The sequence below is a fragment of the Rhinatrema bivittatum genome, chromosome 1 (assembly GCF_901001135.1).
Source record: "Rhinatrema bivittatum chromosome 1, aRhiBiv1.1, whole genome shotgun sequence".
NCBI lineage: Eukaryota > Metazoa > Chordata > Amphibia > Gymnophiona > Rhinatrematidae > Rhinatrema > Rhinatrema bivittatum.
In genome coordinates, this window is record NC_042615.1 from 299675053 (window position 1) to 299694722 (window position 19670).

The following is a 19670-nucleotide window of genomic DNA, read 5'->3' on the forward strand; positions in this document are numbered from 1 at the left end:
TATTTCTTTCCAGATCATTTATAAATTTATTAAAACGTACGGGTCCCAATACAGATCCCTGAGGCACTCCACTGCCCACTCCCTTCCACTGAGAAAATTGTCCATTTAATCCTACTCTCTGTTTCCTGTCTTTTAGCTAGTTTGTAATCCACGAAAGGACATCACCACCTATCCCATGACTTTTTACTTTTCCTAGAAGCCTCTCATGAGGAACTTTGTCAAACGCCTTCTGAAAATCCAAACATACTACATCTACCGGTTGACCTTTATCTACATGTTTATTAACTCCTTAAAAAAAGTGAAGTAGATTTGTGAGGCAAGACTTGCTTTGGGTAAAGCCATGCTGACTTTGTTCCATTAAACCATGTCTTTCTATATGTTCTGTGATTTTGATATTTAGAACACTTTCCACTATTTTTCCTGGCACTGAAGTCAGGCTAACCGGACTGTAATTCCCCAGATCGCCCCTGGAGCCCTTTTTAAATATTGGGGTTACATTAGCCACCCTCCAGTCTTCAGGTACAATGGATGATTTTAATGATAGGTTACCAAATTTTACTAATAGGTCTGAAATTTCATTTTTTAGTTCCTTCAGAACCCTGGGGTGTGTACCATCCGGTCCAGGTGATTTACTACTCTTCAGTTTGTCAATCAGGCCTACCACATCTTCTAGGTTCACCGTGCTTTGGTTCAGTCCATCTGAATCATTACCCATAAAAACCCTCTCCAATACGGGTATCTCCCTAACATCCTCTTCCGTTAACACTGAATCCAAAAAATAATTTAATCTTTCCGCGATGGTCTTATCTTCTCTAATTGCCCCTTTAACCCCTCGATCATCTAACGGTCCAATTGACTCCCTCACAGGCTTTCTGCTTCGGATATATTTTAAAAAGCTTTTACTGTGAGTTTTTGCCTCTACGGCCAACTTCTTTTCAAATTCTCTCTTAGCCTGTCTTATCAATGTCTTACATTTAACTTGCCAACGCTTATGCATTATGCTATTTTCTTCTGTTGGATCCTTCTTCCAATTTTTGATTGAAGATCTTTTGGCTAAAATAGCTTCTTTTCCCTCCCCTTTTAACCATGCCGGTTATCGTTTTGCTTTCTTTCCACCTTTCTTAATGTGTGGAATACATCTGGACTGTGCTTCTAGGATAGTATTTTTTAATAATGACCACATCTCTTGCACACTTTTTACCTTTGTAGCTGCTCCTTTCAGTTTTTTCCTATTTTTCTCATTTTATCAATATTTCCCTTTTGAAAGTTTAGCACGAGAGCCGTTGATTTGCTTACTGTCCCGCTTCCAGTCATTAATTCAAATTTGATCATATTATGATCACTTTTGCCAAGTGGCCCCACCACCGTTACCTCTCTCACCAAATCCTGTGCTCCACTGAGAATTAGATCTAAAATTGCTCCCTCCCTTGTCGGTTCCTGAACCAATTGATCCATAAAGCTGTCATTTATTCCATCCAGAAACTTTATCTCTCTAGCATGTCCCGATGATACATTTACCCAGTCAATATTGGGGTAATTGAAATCTGAATAAGCCAAATAAGACAACAGAAGCAGAACCTTGCACTAAGCAAGTATCAAGACAAAACGTGCAAGGAAAAGATTTAAAGTTCCACCAAACTGTCAAGTGTATAAATTCTAGATTTTATTCTCACAGTCAGTAAGGTAAGGCAACTCCACATGTATTTTTGAATGAACAGGTATCAGTCCCCCGACACGGTCCCGTGTTTCGCTGGTGGCTGCATCGGGAGGGACCACAGTAACTATAACATCTTTTAAAGGGACCATTATTACCGCACAACAAATTTGGTTAGCTTCTCTAATTTCTCTTAGCATTTCTACCCATTAGATTTCTACCCATAAAGATTTGATTGTGCATTTAGTCTCATGCAGGATGTTTATCCTGTTGGGCTCTATGCCATCCCGGACATAAAGCGCCACACCACCTCCCGGGTGCTCCTCTCTGTCATTGCGATATAATTTGTACCCCCAATATATCACTGTCTTATTGATTATTCTCCTTCCACCATGTCTCTGAGATGCAAGCTTGCTTGAATAAATGTTTTAAGCATTGACTTGAAAGTCTTTATGCACTCCATCAAGCGCAACACCTTAGGAAGTGATTTCCAAATATTAGGCGCTGCCACTGAGAAAGCAGTCTCTCTAGTTTTGGACAGCCGGGCATGCCTAACAGTCGGGACATCTTGGAGGCCTCTCTGAGAGGACCTAAGTGATCACATTGGGATATAAACCCTCAGCAATGCACTGAGTCCAACCTCAAGAGTTTGTGAACTGGAATGGTAATTTTGAATATCACATGAAAGTGAACAGTCAGTCAATGTAATTCCAACAGGACTTGGGCTGTCTTCTTCTTCCAGGAACATGGTAGAAGGCCACTGACTGTGCCATGCTGGCTGAGGAGCACAGTTGTACATTAGCAAGACAGCTTGCAGTTTTCTGGGAGTCTGACCTGTCTGGAACATTTCATGGCAACATCATATTTGAGCAGGTCCATTTTTTGCTGAGTGGCTAGCTCCTTCCTCTTCATTTTCACTCTTGGCCTTTTCTCTAAACAAGGCTGCTTGATAGTGGACTCACTCCTAGCCTTGATTTTCCAAATTTGGTGCTTAAGGATCTTATTGGGCTCCCTCACCCCACATCTGCCAGGCTCAGCACTGCCAGAAATACTGCTAATAGGAGAACACCAGTGCTTCTTATCTGCTATAGCTGTGCCTGCCTGGGGTTGAGAGCAAGGCAGGATGGGGCTAAGATGATGGGTGCTGACATCTGCGGTGGTGTACAAAATCTGGAAAATAGAAGTTTTTCCTGATAACAGAACACAGCTTAGGACTGCAGTTTTTTTTCTATTGGGAGTTTTCAGATAATGCGTCTTTGGGTAAAAAGTATTCTACTCTACTGTATATAAAATATTAGCATTAGCAATATTACCTCTGTTTTTATTATCCTTTTGGCTACACTTAGCACATCTTCATCCCTACCACCGACCTTGCTTTTGATTTTACCAAAATGTGTGCTATCTCTTTTTTCTTAAATTTACTGAATGCATGGTGTTGTGTATGTTGAGATGGAGTCATATAGTACAGATCTGTTGATCAAATTATCAGACTTCAATAAACAATACAGTTGGTTCAGATTTGTTATGATATACAAAATATTTTCAGTTGGAGACTTATTCTAGCCTAGTGGCCAGTCGGTGCACCGGGTATCAGGTAACTCTGTATGTTTTTGTATATGTCTTGCTTTTGGCAACCAAGATGCAAAAATAAAAAAAATGCTGGAAATGCGATTTAAGATTTTTAATGTGTCAAAAATATTCTAAGGTTGTTTTTTTTTTTTTAACTCTGTTTTCTTTTTAAAGAGCAATTTTTCTGGGAAAAAAAATACAAAAAATAATTGGGAAAAATGTCATTGTGTAATGTGGCCTCAATGAGTAGTGTGAGATCCTTAGTGCTGGCACTATATATAATTCTTTGTTTAAAAAGAGTTACTGATGTTATAATAAAAACAAGAAGAAACAGATCAGTGCTTCAGTTATGTCAGGGAGGCTGTGAGATTCTTCCCTACGTGGCTATGCACACCTCCATCATTACCACCTTCAGACAGTGGTGTCTCCTTGGGATTTATTATGAAGGCCCCTCCCCCCTCTTGTTTCTTCCTCTCACAGACATGTAGGCTTACATATGTTTTAGGAACATACTGTGCAATAATACTTTAAACCACTAACAGCTGGGCTAGGCTATAGTCTTTCCATGAGCTTCTAGACTCAAATTCTCATCCTGAAGTGCTTTTTATTTAATAGAGAGGGTATTGCTGCCATCACCAGGTCAACTCTGGAACTGTTGAGATTTTGTTTTCCATTTTAGTGAAGAAATCAGTCAACAAACAAGTTGTTGGTGCTGCCTTTTTAGTTACATAGAAAATGATGGCAGATGAAGACCTAAATGGGTCATCCAGTCTGCCCGGCAAGTTGTTTAGGATAGTGACTGTTACTCCAAGGGATTACCCCTATGCCTTCTGTTAAGGGTATTAACTATTGTTCTGTCTAGGTTACCCCCATGTAGAAATATTACACCTAAAGTTAGCATAGGATACCCTGTTTCTTCATTTTCATTTTTTAGTAATATGGGATCCTCTGTGTTTATGCCATGCTCTTTTGAATTCTATTACCGTTCTTGTATTCACCATTTCTGTTAGAAGAGTATTCCATGCATCCACCAATTTTTCCGTGAATAAATATTTTCTGCTGTTATTCTTGAATTTACCTCTTTGGAATTCCATGTCATAATCCGTATTTCAGTAGCTTTCTTTTCTATAACTTGTTTGACCTTTATTTCCTCCTATTCAATTGTACTAACATGGCAACCACAATTCTTCACTTTAGTGATTATAGCCACATTTTTATAAACCGAAAGTCTCGTGATAAGCACAAACAAACTTATATGCTCCATATGACATACTTGACATCTTTTCTGATGACTTGTTTGACTTTGCTGTGACTCATGTTTGTCATTTGTTGATTATTATGTTTTTCTGTTGGTCTTACATTTTTATTGAAGAAGTTACCAGTGATAAAAGACAATTACAGATATACAGGTTTGCAGGGCAAAAATGAATAATAAAAAAAAATATATATATAAACAAACAAAAGACTTAAAGATATAAAATCTTAATTAGACAATCAGTATTAACATACTAAAACATACGACATTGCTGCCTGGGTCAGGGGCCAAGAATGACCAATGCATACATTTAAAAAAAAAAATACATTCGTTTAGAAAAACAACATAAAGGTACCCCAATCCAGAAAAGAGCCAGGTGTTATGGTGAGAATGGACACACAACTGGTAGAGGTAAGTAATAGTTCTCAAAATTAAACAGTCTATGAATGCATGAATTGTAGGAACAATTCAATTCATAGACCTTTGTCCATATATGTCTTCAATTGAGTGTTTAATCCATGTTGTGCTATCATAGGGCAGAATTGCCTTTATTAGTACCGTGCTCATGTATATAAATCTTTACTGTAGCTTGTCAGAAATTACAGGAACAAAACTGTGCAGTCTGTCATCCTGAACCACACATTCAACAATGATGTTTTTCAAATGTGTGTATATTTTTATTTGTAATTATTTATTATTCTGTATTATTATTCATTTGATAAATTCATTTTTTGTGCAGCATAGCTGTCTATTTGTAATTGTCCTTTATCACTGGCATCTTCCCCCATATTTCTTTATGGTTTGTGCCTCTCTCTGTGTGCCTCTTGCTTTTTTTATTGCCTTCAAATTTTTTTGTTTTATTGTAAGTCACTATGAGAGCCTCTGTGATAGTTCGACTAATTAAATTAAAATAAAGAAATAAAGAAATGTAATATTTTCAGAGTTGTACACTCGAGTTCTTACTATGTGAGCCCTATTAAATTTACATTTTTATTTTTCCTGATGTAGTGGTTTGAAGATCCTGCAGATTGCTTTTGAGGTGTTGCAGGGTTTGGAATACATGAACAAGCATGGAATGGTGCACAGAGCACTGGCTCCTCACAATATCTGCATGGATCGAGAGGTGGGTGCCAGGGAAACCTTACATTGTTAAGTTTTCAAGAAACAGCTCTGTAAAACAGGAAGGAAATATTTGCTTTTGTATCTTCATTGAATGACTTTCCTGGGGAGTAGGGTACATAAGAACATAAGAAATTGCCATGCTGGGTCAGACCAAGGGTCCATCAAGCCCAGCATCTTGTTTCCAACAGAGTCCAAACCAGGCCACAAGAACCTGGCAATTATCCAAACACTAAGAAGATCCCATGCTACTGATGCAATTAATAGCAGTGGCTATTAGCTAAGTAAACTTGATTAATAGCCGTTAATGGACTTCTCCTCCAAGAACTTATCCAAACCTTTTTTGAACCCAGCTACACTAACTGCACTTTGGCAACACATTCCAGAGCTTTATTGTGCGTTGAGTGAAAAAGAATTTTCTCCGATTAGTCTTAAATGTGCTACTTGATAACTTCATGGAATGCCCCCTATTCCTTCTATTATTCAAAAGTGTAAATAACCGAGTCACATCTACTCATTCAAGACCTCCCAAGTTATATCCCCCTTGTTATATGTAACTTTCACCTCTTGTTAAATGGTTGTTTAAGTTATACCCCTTGTTACATGTAAACCGATCTGATATGAATCTTTTTCATGAAGGTCGGTATAGAAAAATGTTAAATAAATAAAATAAATAAAAAAGATATAGTTGCGATGGAGAAGGTACAGAGAAGGGCAACGAAAATGATAAAGGGGATGGAACAGCTCCTCCTATGAGGAAAGGCTGAAGAGGTTAGGGCTGTTTAGCTTGGAGAAGAGACGGCTGAGGGGGGATATGATAGAGGTCTTTAAGATCATGAGAGGTCTTGAATGAGTAGATGTGACTCGGTTATTTACACTTTCGAATAATAGAAGGAATAGGGGGCATTCCATGAAGTTAGCAAGTAGCACATTTAAGACTAATCGGAGAAAATTCTTTTTCACTCAACGCACAATAAAGCTCTGGAATTTGTTGCCAAAGTGCAGTTAGTGTAGCTGGGTTCAAAAAAGGTTTGGATAAGTTCTTGGAGGAGAAGTCCATTAACGGCTATTAATCAAGTTAACTTAGGGAATAGCCACTGCTATTAATTTCATCAATAGCATAGGATCTTCTTAGTGTTTGGATAATTGTCAGGTTCTTGTGGCCTGGTTTGGACTCTGTTGGAAACAAGATGCTGGGCTTGATGGACCCTTGGTCTGACCCAGCATGGCAATTTCTTATGTTCTTATGAGTAAAGGTAAAACCTCTTTGGGTCTATAAGATCCACAAAGGTGCCAACGCCCTGCTGTTGCATGTTTTGAAAAACTTGGCCTCCTGGATCCGGAGGAAATGTAGGAGTCCCACACAAAGGTAACAATAACGAGGTCTGGCATGGTAACATCATGTGGGATCTCATAGCATGCCAGCCGTATCTACCATAAATTACCAGGGTATTGTCTCGTATTGTAACTGGGAGGTTTTTGGGTGTTGCATGAAGTATAATTGTAAGTCTAAAGGGTGTACCAGGCGACTGTCCAAGACCGTGTCAGAGAAGCAAACTGTCCCATAAAGCCAGTCCCCAACTGAACGGTTGGCACATGCCAAGTTATAGAGATTAATATTAGGGAAACCCCAACTGCCTTGTGCAAAGCTATCCGCGCTTTCTGGTTGTGCCATAAGAAGGCGACACAGATACGATGAAGACTCCTCAAGTCTGTGGAGGACAACACTAGTGGCATAGTTTGTAGTAAGTATAGTAATTTTGGGGAGTAGTGCCATCTTAAACAGCGCAATCCAGCCAAGGAGAGAGCGGTAGCTCCATCCAGCCCACCTTCGATTTTCTTATCTTCTCTAACACTGGAGGAATATTCATGGCATACTAGTGAGCAGAGTCCCCAGTTATATAAGTTCCCAAATACTTAAGCGAGTTGTCCACCCAACGTAGAGGGATATCGGGCCATGTGGAACAGAGATGACCCATGATATCCAGCACTTCAGATTTGTCCAGGTTCAATTTAAGGCTTGAAAAGGATCCAAAGTCTGAAAACGTCTGTAAAATGACCTGGAGCATAGTGGGCTCTTGCGGGACAAAGAGCAGAATATTGTCTGCAAATAAGAAAGTGTTGGGTAATATCAGTCCGGCCTGGGTGGTGATGACATCTAGGAGTTGCTGCAACCTATGAACAAGTGGTTCCAACGATAATATAAACAATAATGGGGTCATTGGGCATCCCTGACGAGTTCCCTTGGTTAGTGAGAACAGCTGGGACAAACAACCTTTGCCATTACTCGTGCCCCTGGATTGGAATATAAAACTTGTATCGCCTGTAAATAGAACCCCTCAAATCCCAGAAAAGACCACCACACCCTGTGAAAGGCCTTTTCAGCATCAAATCCTACCAACACAGAGTCTGTAAACTCTTTATGTTGGCATAGATGAAGCAGTTGAGCTAGCCATCGGATATTAATGATAGATCTCCTGCCTTTTACGAAGCCTGCTTGCCCAGGCATAACCAGTGTTGGTAGGATGTCCACTAGTCTATTGGCTAAGAACTTGGCATAAATTTTTATATCGACATTGAGCAGAGAAATTGGTTGGTAAGCTGTGGGGGAGTCTGGTGGCCTGCCCGGTTTGGGTAGAACTATAATTGTGGCCATGCGTAATGATTCCGGCATCATACCGTTGTCTACCATGGCATTAAAAACGTCTGCTAGGTTCCCGCAAATGTCTTGCTTAAACGATTTGTAGAAAAATGGAGAGAGCCCATCCAGTCCCGGGGATTTAAGACTCTGTAAGCTCTGGACAACCACCTGAATCTCCTCTGCTCAGATTGGGCAGTTCAAGCGTGATACCTGCTCACTGGTAAGGCCAGGCAGAGTAATACACTGCATAAATTCGTCTCGCTTCACTAAGTCCTCTCTAACTGCGCTATATAGCTCCCAATAATAGTAATGAAAAAGGGTAGCTATGTCATCTGATTTTGTGGCTAGGTTACCTGCGGGGTCTGTAAGATGGGTAATATGTGTAGCTTTCCGCTCCCCTCAGATAAGGTTAGATAGCATCCTCCCTACTTTGTTACCATAAAGGAACAGACAATGTTTTAGAGAAAACAATGAAAAAGTAGCCCTTTTATGTAGTAAGTCATTAAGTTCAGATCAGAGTAGGTTAAATTCTGTCTGTGACTCAGCAGTAGCATTGGCTATTAAAGCTTGTTTGGAGTGTTTCATTTTCGCCATCAATTCTACTATGTGATTGTTTATTTCTTTCTTGCGTCGGATTGAGTATTCAATGATGTTACCACGGAGCACCGCTTTGGCGGCTTCCCAAAATAGGATGGGGTTATTTTGGTGAGTGGTGTTAAAGAATAGATATTCTTTCCATTTTCCTGATAGAAATTCTCTAAAATTTTTATCTTGGATCAACCATACTGACATTTTCCAAGTCGCTGGATCTCTATATCCCCCCTCTTACGCATAGTACAAGATACCGGACAGTGGTCAGAGATAACTAGGGGTTCAATACAAGAGCTCTGGAGTTGCGAAAACAGGGAGTCAGAAATTAGAATATAATCAATCCGCGATCTAGCATTTGAGGCTCGGGTCTGATGGGTAAAATCCTTGGTACCTGGATTTAATATTCACCAAGAATCCAGTAATTGTAAGGAGTCACCTTAAAAGGGAATACCTTTCTTGGGTCCAAGTAGTCTGCCTTGGGAGCCAGATGAGTGGTCTACTGTGGGGTCTGCTACACAGTTGAAGTCACCCCCCAACACTATCGGAACTCGCTGTAGAGACATAAGTTTGGTCACGATGTCTGAGAAAAAATGTTGATCGTATTGATTTGGTCCATATATCGAAGCTAAAATGATAGCCTTACCAAACAAGAGCCCTTCTATGATAATAAATCTCCCAGTGGGGTCTGCAATAGTCTTTTGATGTTGAAAGGAGATGGATTTGTGAATCAGAATTGCTACGCCTCTGCTGTAGGAAGTCCCATGGGCGACAAAAATCTGATTAAACCCTTTCTTTTTAAGAGTTAAATGAGCATTGATTTTCATGTAGGTCTCTTGTTGAAAAATGACCGTCCCATTGATCCTATTAATATTGGACAAAACTTTCTCCCTCTTTATCAGTGTATCCAGCCCTGCTACATTCCATGAGATATTTCACTCCCTCGGTCATTTCTATTTTGGGTTAAGAGAGGAAGACAGATATATGAGGAATATATGCCACCCTGCTGCGTGTGTATGCACTTTAATAGCAATAACATCCCAGAAACATTAGGGTAGTGGTAATAATACTCCAGCATGGATATCTTTTCTTGCCTTTTACTGGGATTTAATGCCAGGTGCATGTATGTCTCAGTCCTATTTTGTAAAGCTTCCAAACAGTTTAGACAGGTTAACTTTCCCTTTCCCCACCCCGTCATTCCCCAATATAACCAGATAACAAAGGGATCCATGCCATTTACCAGAGATTGCATATGGGTGCGTGGGTGCCTCTTCCCGTTTACTAAGAACAGTTTCCCACCGGGGTATAAACAGCTATCCAGGTAACCAAGGGTTCAGTCACTAAATACATTTTGGTGTTCACATACCCCCATAACCTTGAGATCTCGAAAGGCTAACTGCATAAACAGAATAAAAACATTCATTAATTGATGACTAAACAGTGAAAATACAGCAAACTTATCCCAAGTCTACTGGGGGTGCATCGCAAGGTCTCATGTCCGAGTGAAGTAGTTTTCAGAACCTGTTATTCGACATGAGCCCGGGAGTCAAAAATGATCTTGTAATATAGCCTTGCCGAGACTTTCATGTCTTGCTGCTTGCCGGGACACCTTGTAAGAATTGTTCTGCTGCTTTAGGAGTGCCAAAACCTTGATCCCGGACTCCGTCCACACTTTAAGCCTTGCTGGGTAGAGGATGGCGAAGCGGATTTGCCGGTTGACCATAGCTGTACAGACCGGCGCGAACACCCGCTGCAGCTGCGCCACATTGTTGGAAAAGTCCTGGAAGATGAGAAGTCATTTCCCCTTGTAGGTTAATTCCTTCTTCTTTTTGTGGTATGCTTGCAAAATCTGTACTTTATGGGGAGTAGTTTAGGATTTTTGCCACAACTACTCTGGGTGATTTTCTTTCCTGCTGTTTTATCCCAATCCGATGCGCTCGTTCCACTTTTATCTGGCTCATGAGGTCAGGTAGGCCCAGTTCAGACGGCAGCCATGATTCCAGGAGCTGAGGCAAGCTAGAGTCCTGTATGTGCTCCTCGAAGCCTACGAAATGTAAATTCGCTCGACGCAAACGATTTTCCAAATCGTCGATTTTGGCGTCTTGTGCAGCTGTTAGTTTTTCCAAGTTAATAACTTTCCCCTGTAGTGCGATCATGTCGTTTTCTGCGACGTGGATGCGGCCCTCCACTACGTCCATACGTGTATTATAGTCCGCCAGTGAGTTTCTAACCTCCGCTATTTGTGACAACAATTCATCAAATCGGGGAGTCAATGCTGCCACCACTGCCGTGGTAATAAATGTCTTATTCGCTTCATTTCATGCGTTTTCAGGGCTAGCTGGTATGGCGGCAGCCATTTTGGCATCAGGTTTGGTGGCTTTATCCCTTGTCTTTTCACGGTGGGCGGGTAGACATGCCGTTTCGATCTAACTTCTGTTAGTGTATTTGGCGCGTTTGATAAGCTTTAAATCAAGATCACTCTCAGCTAGTTGCGCCGAAAACTGCCGTGGTGAGATCCGCATCACGTGATCTCCTGCATCGCTTTTTTATATTTCCTCCCATCCTCTTTGCGCTTTCTCACTCTTGCACTCTCTTCCTCTCCATTGCAATTTCTTTGTCTGCTCTCCTTTGTTTTTTCTCCCCCTCTTTACTTGGTCGCTGTCTGCCCATCCCTTTTTTTTTCCTCTGTCCCCTCCTCTCTCTCTATCTCTGTTCACTAACTTCTCTCTGCCAATTTTCTCCTTACTCTTACTCCTCTTTCCTAATATGCTGTAGTGCTGGAGCAATGCACTAAGTGGATTACAGTTGTGGGGGCATAGTAGGAAGGGAAGGAAGAACTTCTCTCAAGCACTGCTGCTCTTCCACCTCCTGTAGTCTGTTGGTCAAGTCTGTGGGTGCTTGGGCACCTCCCATATTGAATAAACTCCTTCATTGTGTCCAGGGAGGGGTAATTTTTGTTAGACTCAACATCCCCACTCATTTTGAAAAGTTGACTTCTTTGCTGTTGGTTCAAGAAAGACTATGGGAGAAGGGGGGAGCACCAGTGCCTGAGAGAGGCACTTCCTGCTTGTTTGTGCCATACTGGTGAGCTACTCTCTATCTTTTATATCCTGGTTACCATTAGCAAGCTGGCGTCTGGGCATTTTGCAGCCTGTTGTTTCTAAATGATGCCTTTGTCCACTATGTAATATAATGATTATCACACATTTCTGTTAATAGGATTGTGTAAAAAAACAACTGTTTCGGAAGTCCCCCAGATCCTGTCATATGAGACAAAATGGTTTACACTACCGACTCCTAAGTCACGTCTTGATCAGTACCTTGCATAAAACCTTTCTTACCTCTCATCTTTATTAGTGCTGATTTATGAAGTATTTTTCATTCAAACAGGATTTCAATACATCAGTAACTTACATGTACTGACTTCCAATGGGTGCTGCCTAGCAGCAGGTTTCTGGCAAAGGCTTTTCAGTGCAAGATGGAAAATATTTCTTAGCGTCCAGTCAGATGAATCTAGAACAAGTGTGATATGAACCTTTACCAGCAGATGGAGATGGAGGAAACTGACATCACAGTATTCATACCCCTGCAGTGATATCAGCCTGCCAGTATTCTCCGTCTCTATCAGATGGCAGATGTGTATCTCCCCACTGGGGATTCTTCATTTTAAAGAAAAGAAGAATTAAGAAAATAAATTTACCCCGCTCTCCTGCACTGATACCAAATGGTCCCTCCCACAGTTGAGAATTCCTTAAGTGATTTCCATGGTCTCTCAGACGAGTGCCTTGGTCCATTAGCTGATATTCAGCCAACGTAGACTTAGCTGCTTGAGCAACTGAAAGGCAGCGGGTACAGGAAGCCGAGCGTGGCGGTGACAGTACATGCCCTCTCTCCCCACAGCTGGAAACCATTTCTGTACTCAGCTAGGCAAGGATGAGCTCTGGTAAGTTTAAATTAAAAAAAAAAAAAATTATATAGAGACTTAAACGGAGGTCTTTTCTGTGCAGGGCTTCCTCCTCTCCAGGTCTCCATGCTTGGTGTGCCGGTCCGACATTCGTCCTGCTCTGTGGGAGGTCGATGGATGTGGCCAGCCTGGCGGGTTGAGCAGCTTCCTTAGGCTAAGCCCCACTCTGCGGCTTTTTGCTGTGCGCTGCATGATAGGCCGCAACGGCATTTCGCACGCTTTCGGCGGCTGCCCTGTTTAGGATTGTTGGCTCGGCATGTGCATCTAGCTGTGCATCCAGGTTGTTCGCCCAGTTAAGCAACGACATAGTGGCCGCACACTTACCTCTGTACACAAGTGGTACCGTGTGTTTAAGTTTTTTGTGTGTTGTGTTTTTTGGGCATATTTTTAGGTTCCTAGGTGTGTGTTCTCCTAAGTTTTGGATGCATAATTTTTGTTCAACTAAGTTGAGCTCGTGTTAAAAAAAAAAAAAAAAGTTAGATGTACTCCTCAGTTCAGTGCTCTTTTGGCCATAATGGCGCCTATACCTTAGAACCTAAGCGTCTTTCTCTTTGCACTGCTTGTTATATTTGGGCGTCTAAGGCAGAAGTGCCCACTAATTTGTGCCAGTGCTGTTTGGAGGCTCAGGGAGAATTGTCTTCCTCTGATTTCACTAAGCCTGGTTCTTCCCAGCTGGAGATGGGACTGGGTAAAGACGGCTCAGGTAAGGTGCCTGATTTTGGAACTCCCCTAACTGGTTCCTCAGCAGGGGACAGTAGCTCAGTGAGTACTCTTCGGGTACCTCCTAGTCTGGATACTTCAACTTTTTCCTGGGTTGAATTTTTCCAGGGGTTGCAATCATTTCTTCAGGCGCAGTCATCAGTCCTATCCAATGCTCTTAGAGCAGAGGCGCAAGTAGGAACCTTGCCTGGACCTTCTGTTAAGCGCTGGAGTACTCCTAGAGTGGCAGTGTGGCCTCTGGATAGAGATCCAGATGGCATGGATGATGATGCCGATCCTGCCTCTCTTGAGGATGGTGAAATTCCCCCCAGATTGGAACTGTATAGAACTGTTACGGTTCTTTCATAGAGATGAACTACTAGCTCTGGTTTCCCAGACCTTGACAATGCTTGGAGTTTCTGGGGCAGATTCAGTGTCTTAGCCAAAGAGAAATCCCATTTTGGTTTCCTTGCGTAAAGCTTCTTGTTTTTTCCCCATGAAGAAGGCCATTCAAGAATAGATTGATCTTGAGTAGGGCACCCTAGAGGCTAATTTCAAGGGAGGTCGGGTTTTGGTAGGCCTCTGGTTCCAGTGGAAAGTGAGCGCCGAAGGTAGATGCACTTGTGTGTTCAGTCTCCAAGTGGTCTTCCCACAGACGAAGCAGGAAGTGGAGGGTACATTGATAAGGTTCCTCGGTCTGAGGGCTGTGGTCCCAGTGTGCACGTCTCAAGAAAATACAAGGCAAAATTCCATTTATTTCATTGTGCCAAAGAAGGAGGGCTCTTTTCGTCCCATTCTGGACATCAAGGGTGTCTACCATCATCTGAGAGTTAAGCATTTTCGCATGGAAACATTGCGCTCAGTGATAATGGCCATGCAGTCAGACCTCTGGATCTGTCCTCTGTCCAAGGCATATTTTCACATTCCCATCCAACTCGAACATCAACACTTCCTGCGGTTCAAAGTTCTGGGATGCCACGTTCACTTTCGGGCGCAGCCCTTTGGTCTGGCCACTGCTCCCAGAACCTTTTCCAAGGTAATGATAGTAGTTGCGGCAGAGTTGAAAAAGGATGGAATCCTAGTACACCCGTATTTGGACGACTGACTGATTCACACCAAGTCGCTGGAAAAGAGCCGCCTGGTGACACACAAGGTGATTTCCCTGTTGTGGGAGCTCGGTTGGGTGGTGCACCTTGCCAAGAGCAGTCTTCAGCCTACTCATTGCTGGAATACCTGGATGATCGATTTGATATGAAGCAGGGCAAGGTGTTTCTGCCGGAAGCTCAAATTCAGAAGTTGCTGATTCAACTCTGTCTGTATTGAGCACTCTGTGCCTGACTATACGGTCTTACCTGTAGGTCCTTGGCTTCATGGCAGTGACTCTGGAGGTGGTGCCATGGGCGAGGGAGCATATGCTTCCTCTTCAGTGCTCCCTGCTTTCTCAGTGGAATCTGTAATCTCAGGACTATTCGATTCAGCTCCACCTGCCGATGGAGGTCTCCTCCCAACTGCAGTGGTGGCTGTAGGCAGATCATCTACACAAGGGACCTTCCCTATCCCCACCAGACTGGCTAGTACTGACGACAGATGCAACTCTTTGGTTGGGGAGCTTATTGTCAGGAACTGACAGCACAAGGGCGCTGGACTGCGTAAGAGTCTCTGGAATATCAATCAGCTGGATGCCAGGGCGGTCCAGTTGGCATGTTTACAGTTTGGCTGCAGGGTCAATTGGTCTGAACAATGTCTGACAATGCTCAACGACTGTGGCTTGCATCAGTCGACAGGGAGGTACCAAGAGCCAACAAGTGTCGCAGGAAATAGATCAACTTATAGAAAGGGCAGAGGAGCATCTCCAGATATCAGCCTTGCACATTGCAGGCAAAGACAACATAAGAGCAGACTTTCTCAGCAGGGAGAGTCTGGACCCAGAAGAGTGGGCATTGTTAGACTAGATGTTTCAGCTGATTCGGGATTGCTGGGGTCTCCTGTTCCTAGACCTGTCGGTGACTTTGCACAATGCAAAGGTCCTGCGATTCTTCAGCTGCAGAAGATGCCCTAGTTCAGGAGTGGTCAGAAGATAAGTTGCTATATGCCTTTCCTCCATGTCCCGTGTTGGGCAGATTAATTCAAAGGATTGAATACCAAAGATGGATGGTGCTCTTGGTCACTCCAGATTGGCCCAGGAGACCGTGGTATGTAGATCTGCGAAGGCTCCTGGTGGATTTTCCTCATCGACTTTCTGTGCACAGGAACCTGTTGCAGCAGGGACCTGTTCTTCACGAAGATCCAATTCTGTTTTGTCTTATGGTATGGCCCTTGAACGGGCTCGCCTGCTGAAACAGGGATAGTTTACGGCTGTGATTACCACCTTGCTAAGAACTAGAAAGTTCTTCACATCCTTGGCCTATGTGTGGGTTTGGAGAGTGTTTGAGGCCTAGTGTGAAGATTAGGTACTCTTCCTTTCTTGGTCAAGATTCCGCTCATTTTGGAATTTTTGCAGGATGGCTTGAATAAAGGCTTGGCTCTTAATTCCTTAATGATACATATAGTGGCTTTTGCCTGTTTCAGGGGTCAGGTAAATGGTGGATCCTTGTCAGTTCATCCTGATGTGGCTCATTTTCTGAAAGGAGTGAAACATCTTCGGCCTCCCTTGTGCTTTCTGGTGCCCCTATGGAATCTTAATTTGGTTTTGGAGTTTTTGGCAGGCCCTACATTTAGACCAGTATGTACTCTATCCTTGATGTTGCCCACCTTGAAAATGGTTTTCCTTGTGGCAATTTGTTCTGCGCTTTGGATTTCTGAACTGCAGGTCTTGTCATGCATTTCTCCAGGTGACTCCTGGGGCGTTACAGCTGTGTACTGTTCTGTCCATTTTACTGAAGGTGGTTACTGAGTTTCACTTGAAAAAGTCCATCTCCCTGCCTTCTCTGGACAGAGGGAGAGAGATGTAGAGGAGTATTGTCTGTTGTGACCCTTGGATTTTAAGAGGCATATTGTCAGGTATCTGGATGTTACTGAGCCTTTGTGAAAGTTGGATCACCTGTTTGTCCTCCATGGTGGTACTAGACAGGGAGAATCAGTCTTGTGGGCTACAATAGCTCGCTGGATTAAGGAGATAGTCACAGCTGCATACATAGATGCTGGGAAGCCGTTACCTAGTCAGGTTAGGGCTCATTCCACTAGGGGCTCAAGCAGTGTCATGGGCAGAAGTTAGATTGTTGTTTCCCGTTGACATTTGCCGAGCTGTGACTTGGTCCTCCTTACACACCTTTTCCAGGTATTATTGTCTGGATGTTCAGGCCCAGGGGGACTCGGCCTTTGCGCATGTGGTTTAGACTGGATCGCGGGCAGCCTCCTGCCCTATTCGGGAGTAGCTTGGGTACATTCCACTTGTTCTGAATTCATCTGACTGGACGCTAAGAAATGAGAAATTACTACTTACCTGATACTTTCCTTTTCTTTAGGACAGTCAGATGAATCCAGCTTCCCTCCCTCGGCTGCTGAATGATTGCATATTGATCCTTACGTTTTATAGGAATTACTGGTAAATGTTACTCCAGTCGACTAGTGTTATTACATTCTTGTCTGAGCTCAGTGTTGCCTGTTGGCTGAGTATTGAAATGGTTATCTGTTTTCAATCAAGTATTTTGCTAGTCTGTCCACAGTTGCTTTTGAAGAGAATACTGGCAGCTGATGTCACTGTAGGAGTATATATACTGTGACGTCAGTTTGCTCCGTCTCCATCTGCTGGTAGAGGTGAATAACCCTCTTGTTCTGGATTCATCTGACTGTCCTAAAGAAAGGAAATTATCAGGTAAGTAGTAATTTCTTATTCTACTACAGTTGGGAAAACTGAGGCCCAGGGAAGTCAATTGACTTGATTGCAGACACACATTTATTTATTTAATTGCAAACATTCTGGAACAACCTGCCAACTGGTATGGCCCTTGAACAACCTGCCAACTGATCTAAGACTGGAACTCTGCCTGATTACCTTCAGAAAAAAACTCAAGACTTGGCTTTTCATCCAAGCCTTCCCTTAAGCCTAACATTGTAACAGTTCTATCATTTAGCCCAATAGACTAAATGACCAACCCAGCCACTGTATATCCATATGTTCTCATTCTCCAGTAGTTTCTGTCCTTTATTTCCTGGCTACTCTAGCCCCCAAGTTCTCTCTCCCTGTTATTTGTATCTGCGCTTCGGCCTTCCTGTTATATGGTTATGTTCAGTTAACCCCTAAGTTTGATGTAAACCGGCCTGATATGAAGCTTGTCATGAAGTTCGGTATAGAAAAATATTAAATAAATAAATAAATAAATTTGATATTTTACCTTTTCCTGTTAGTCGTAAGGTGGATTACACTGGACACCAACAACATAGGAAGGTGAGGGAGGGAGGTTCTGGAAGCCAAATTTAGGCTATTAAATATAAAGTTAAAATGCAGAAACTCCAGGTTATCATTCTCTGAAATGCTCCCCATTCCATGCATAAATACAAGAGGCAGGCAGAGCTCCAGAGTCTCAATGCATGGATGAGATGATAGTGCAGGGAAGAGGACTTTAGTTTTGTTAGAAACGGGGCAACATTTTAGGGAAGGGGGAACCTATTCCAAAAGGATGGGTTCCATCTTAACCAAGGTGGTGTAACATTTGACTACTTGCAGGATGGTCCCACTCGCAGCCTCATTCACCCCGATTCTGGCACGCTGATCAGGCCCCTCCCGTGACATAGACACTGCCAGTCTCTGCTCATTTATGCTGTCTCCTTTAGCCAGACACCAACTCAAGACCACACAGCAGGAAACCACAAGCCGGCACGCCCTGATGACATCAGCGTGGCTAGGTATTTAAACCCCAGCTGTGCCCCAGGTCAGTGCCTCAGCAACGGGTTTCCTGCCTTGCCATGCAATACATGGTGCTTCCTTGTGTTCCTGCTTTCTGTCTTGCCTCATCCAAACTGCCTTGCCTTGTCCAGTCCACCTTGCCCCCCCATCCAGCTTCACCCTGCCCTGTCTGCCCTACCTTGCCTTTCTACCCACCGTGCCTTAGCTGGTCTACTCAGATCTGACCTTTGCTTCAGACATGGATCACTCTTTCGCTTATCACTTGCCACTGACATTTTTGCTGAGGACCAGGACTTCACCTTACTTTCCATTTGCCCAGATCCTCAGCCTGAACCCGGAGATTGCCTTATTGCTGCCTGCCTTTACCCCAGCTTGCCCAATGACTGTCTCCTTCTGTTTACTCTGTGGGATTATTGCCTAAGCCCTGCCAGCCCCTGGAACCCAAGGGCTCAACCTGCGGAGAACAGGTCTGGTACAGGTGGAGCTCTAGTTCTGTCCTGGCCCAAGATGCGTTCACCAACTGTCAAGATGGTCCTAGTGGGTTTGTCTACTGGGCTGCACCAACCACGCAACAGCACAAGGGTCCACTGTCCTGACAGATGGAACCAGACTGCTGGCGCTAACCTTCAAAAAGGAGAACAACTTTTAAACTAGAATTTGAGGGAAACACCAACACTCATTCAGCAGCAGATGGTTCATAGGGAATATCTTTGAAGGATATTAAAATAACAGGAGTTAGGACATCCCGATAGAGAGGTTTCACTAAAGGACAAAAGTAGTCCATTTGCCTATAAGCAAAGAACCACTTGAATTAAGATTCCAAATTATCCTGCAAACTGATAAGCAGATTAATACAAACAAAAACCATACTTTAAAATGCCAAAAATTTAAAAGATAAGATAGAAGAGTTAGAATGCATAGCACTGAATGAAGAAATAGACATAATTGGCATCTCAGAGACCTGGTGGAAGGAGAGTAACCAATGGAAGAGTGCTATACCAGGATACAATTTATATTGCAATGATAGGGTGGATCAAGCTGGTGCAGAAAGGGGTAGTACTTTAAGTTAGGGATGAAGATTCTGCAGGAGACTAAATGCACAGTAGAATCTATATGGGTAAAAATTACATGTGTGTTGGGTAAATGCATAGCAGTGGGGGTATACTACTGTTTACCTTGCAGAAATGAATAGATGGATTATGAAATGCTAACAGAGATCAGGGAAGATAAGAAATTTGTTAGCACATTAATAATGGGAGATTTTAGTTACTCACATTTACTGGATAAATGTAACAATAGGACATGCCAGGGATATAAAGTTTCTTGATGAAATAA

The 19670-nt window shown here is 42.8% G+C and overlaps 1 protein-coding gene across 5 annotated transcripts in view; it reads left to right on the forward strand.

Moving 5' to 3' along the window:
• Positions 1 to 19670, forward strand: part of TBCK (TBC1 domain containing kinase) — a 479395-nt gene that overhangs the window by 69609 nt on the left and 390116 nt on the right. For 4 of the 5 annotated variants that reach the window (XM_029596823.1, XM_029596818.1, XM_029596827.1 and 1 more), the window contains one exon: positions 5487 to 5601. In XM_029596823.1, coding sequence (XP_029452683.1) covers positions 5487 to 5601 — 115 coding nt within the window. Of the gene's footprint in view, positions 1 to 5486; positions 5602 to 9926; positions 10634 to 19670 lie in introns of those variants that run through there. The other variant, XM_029596840.1, reaches the window with a different exon arrangement.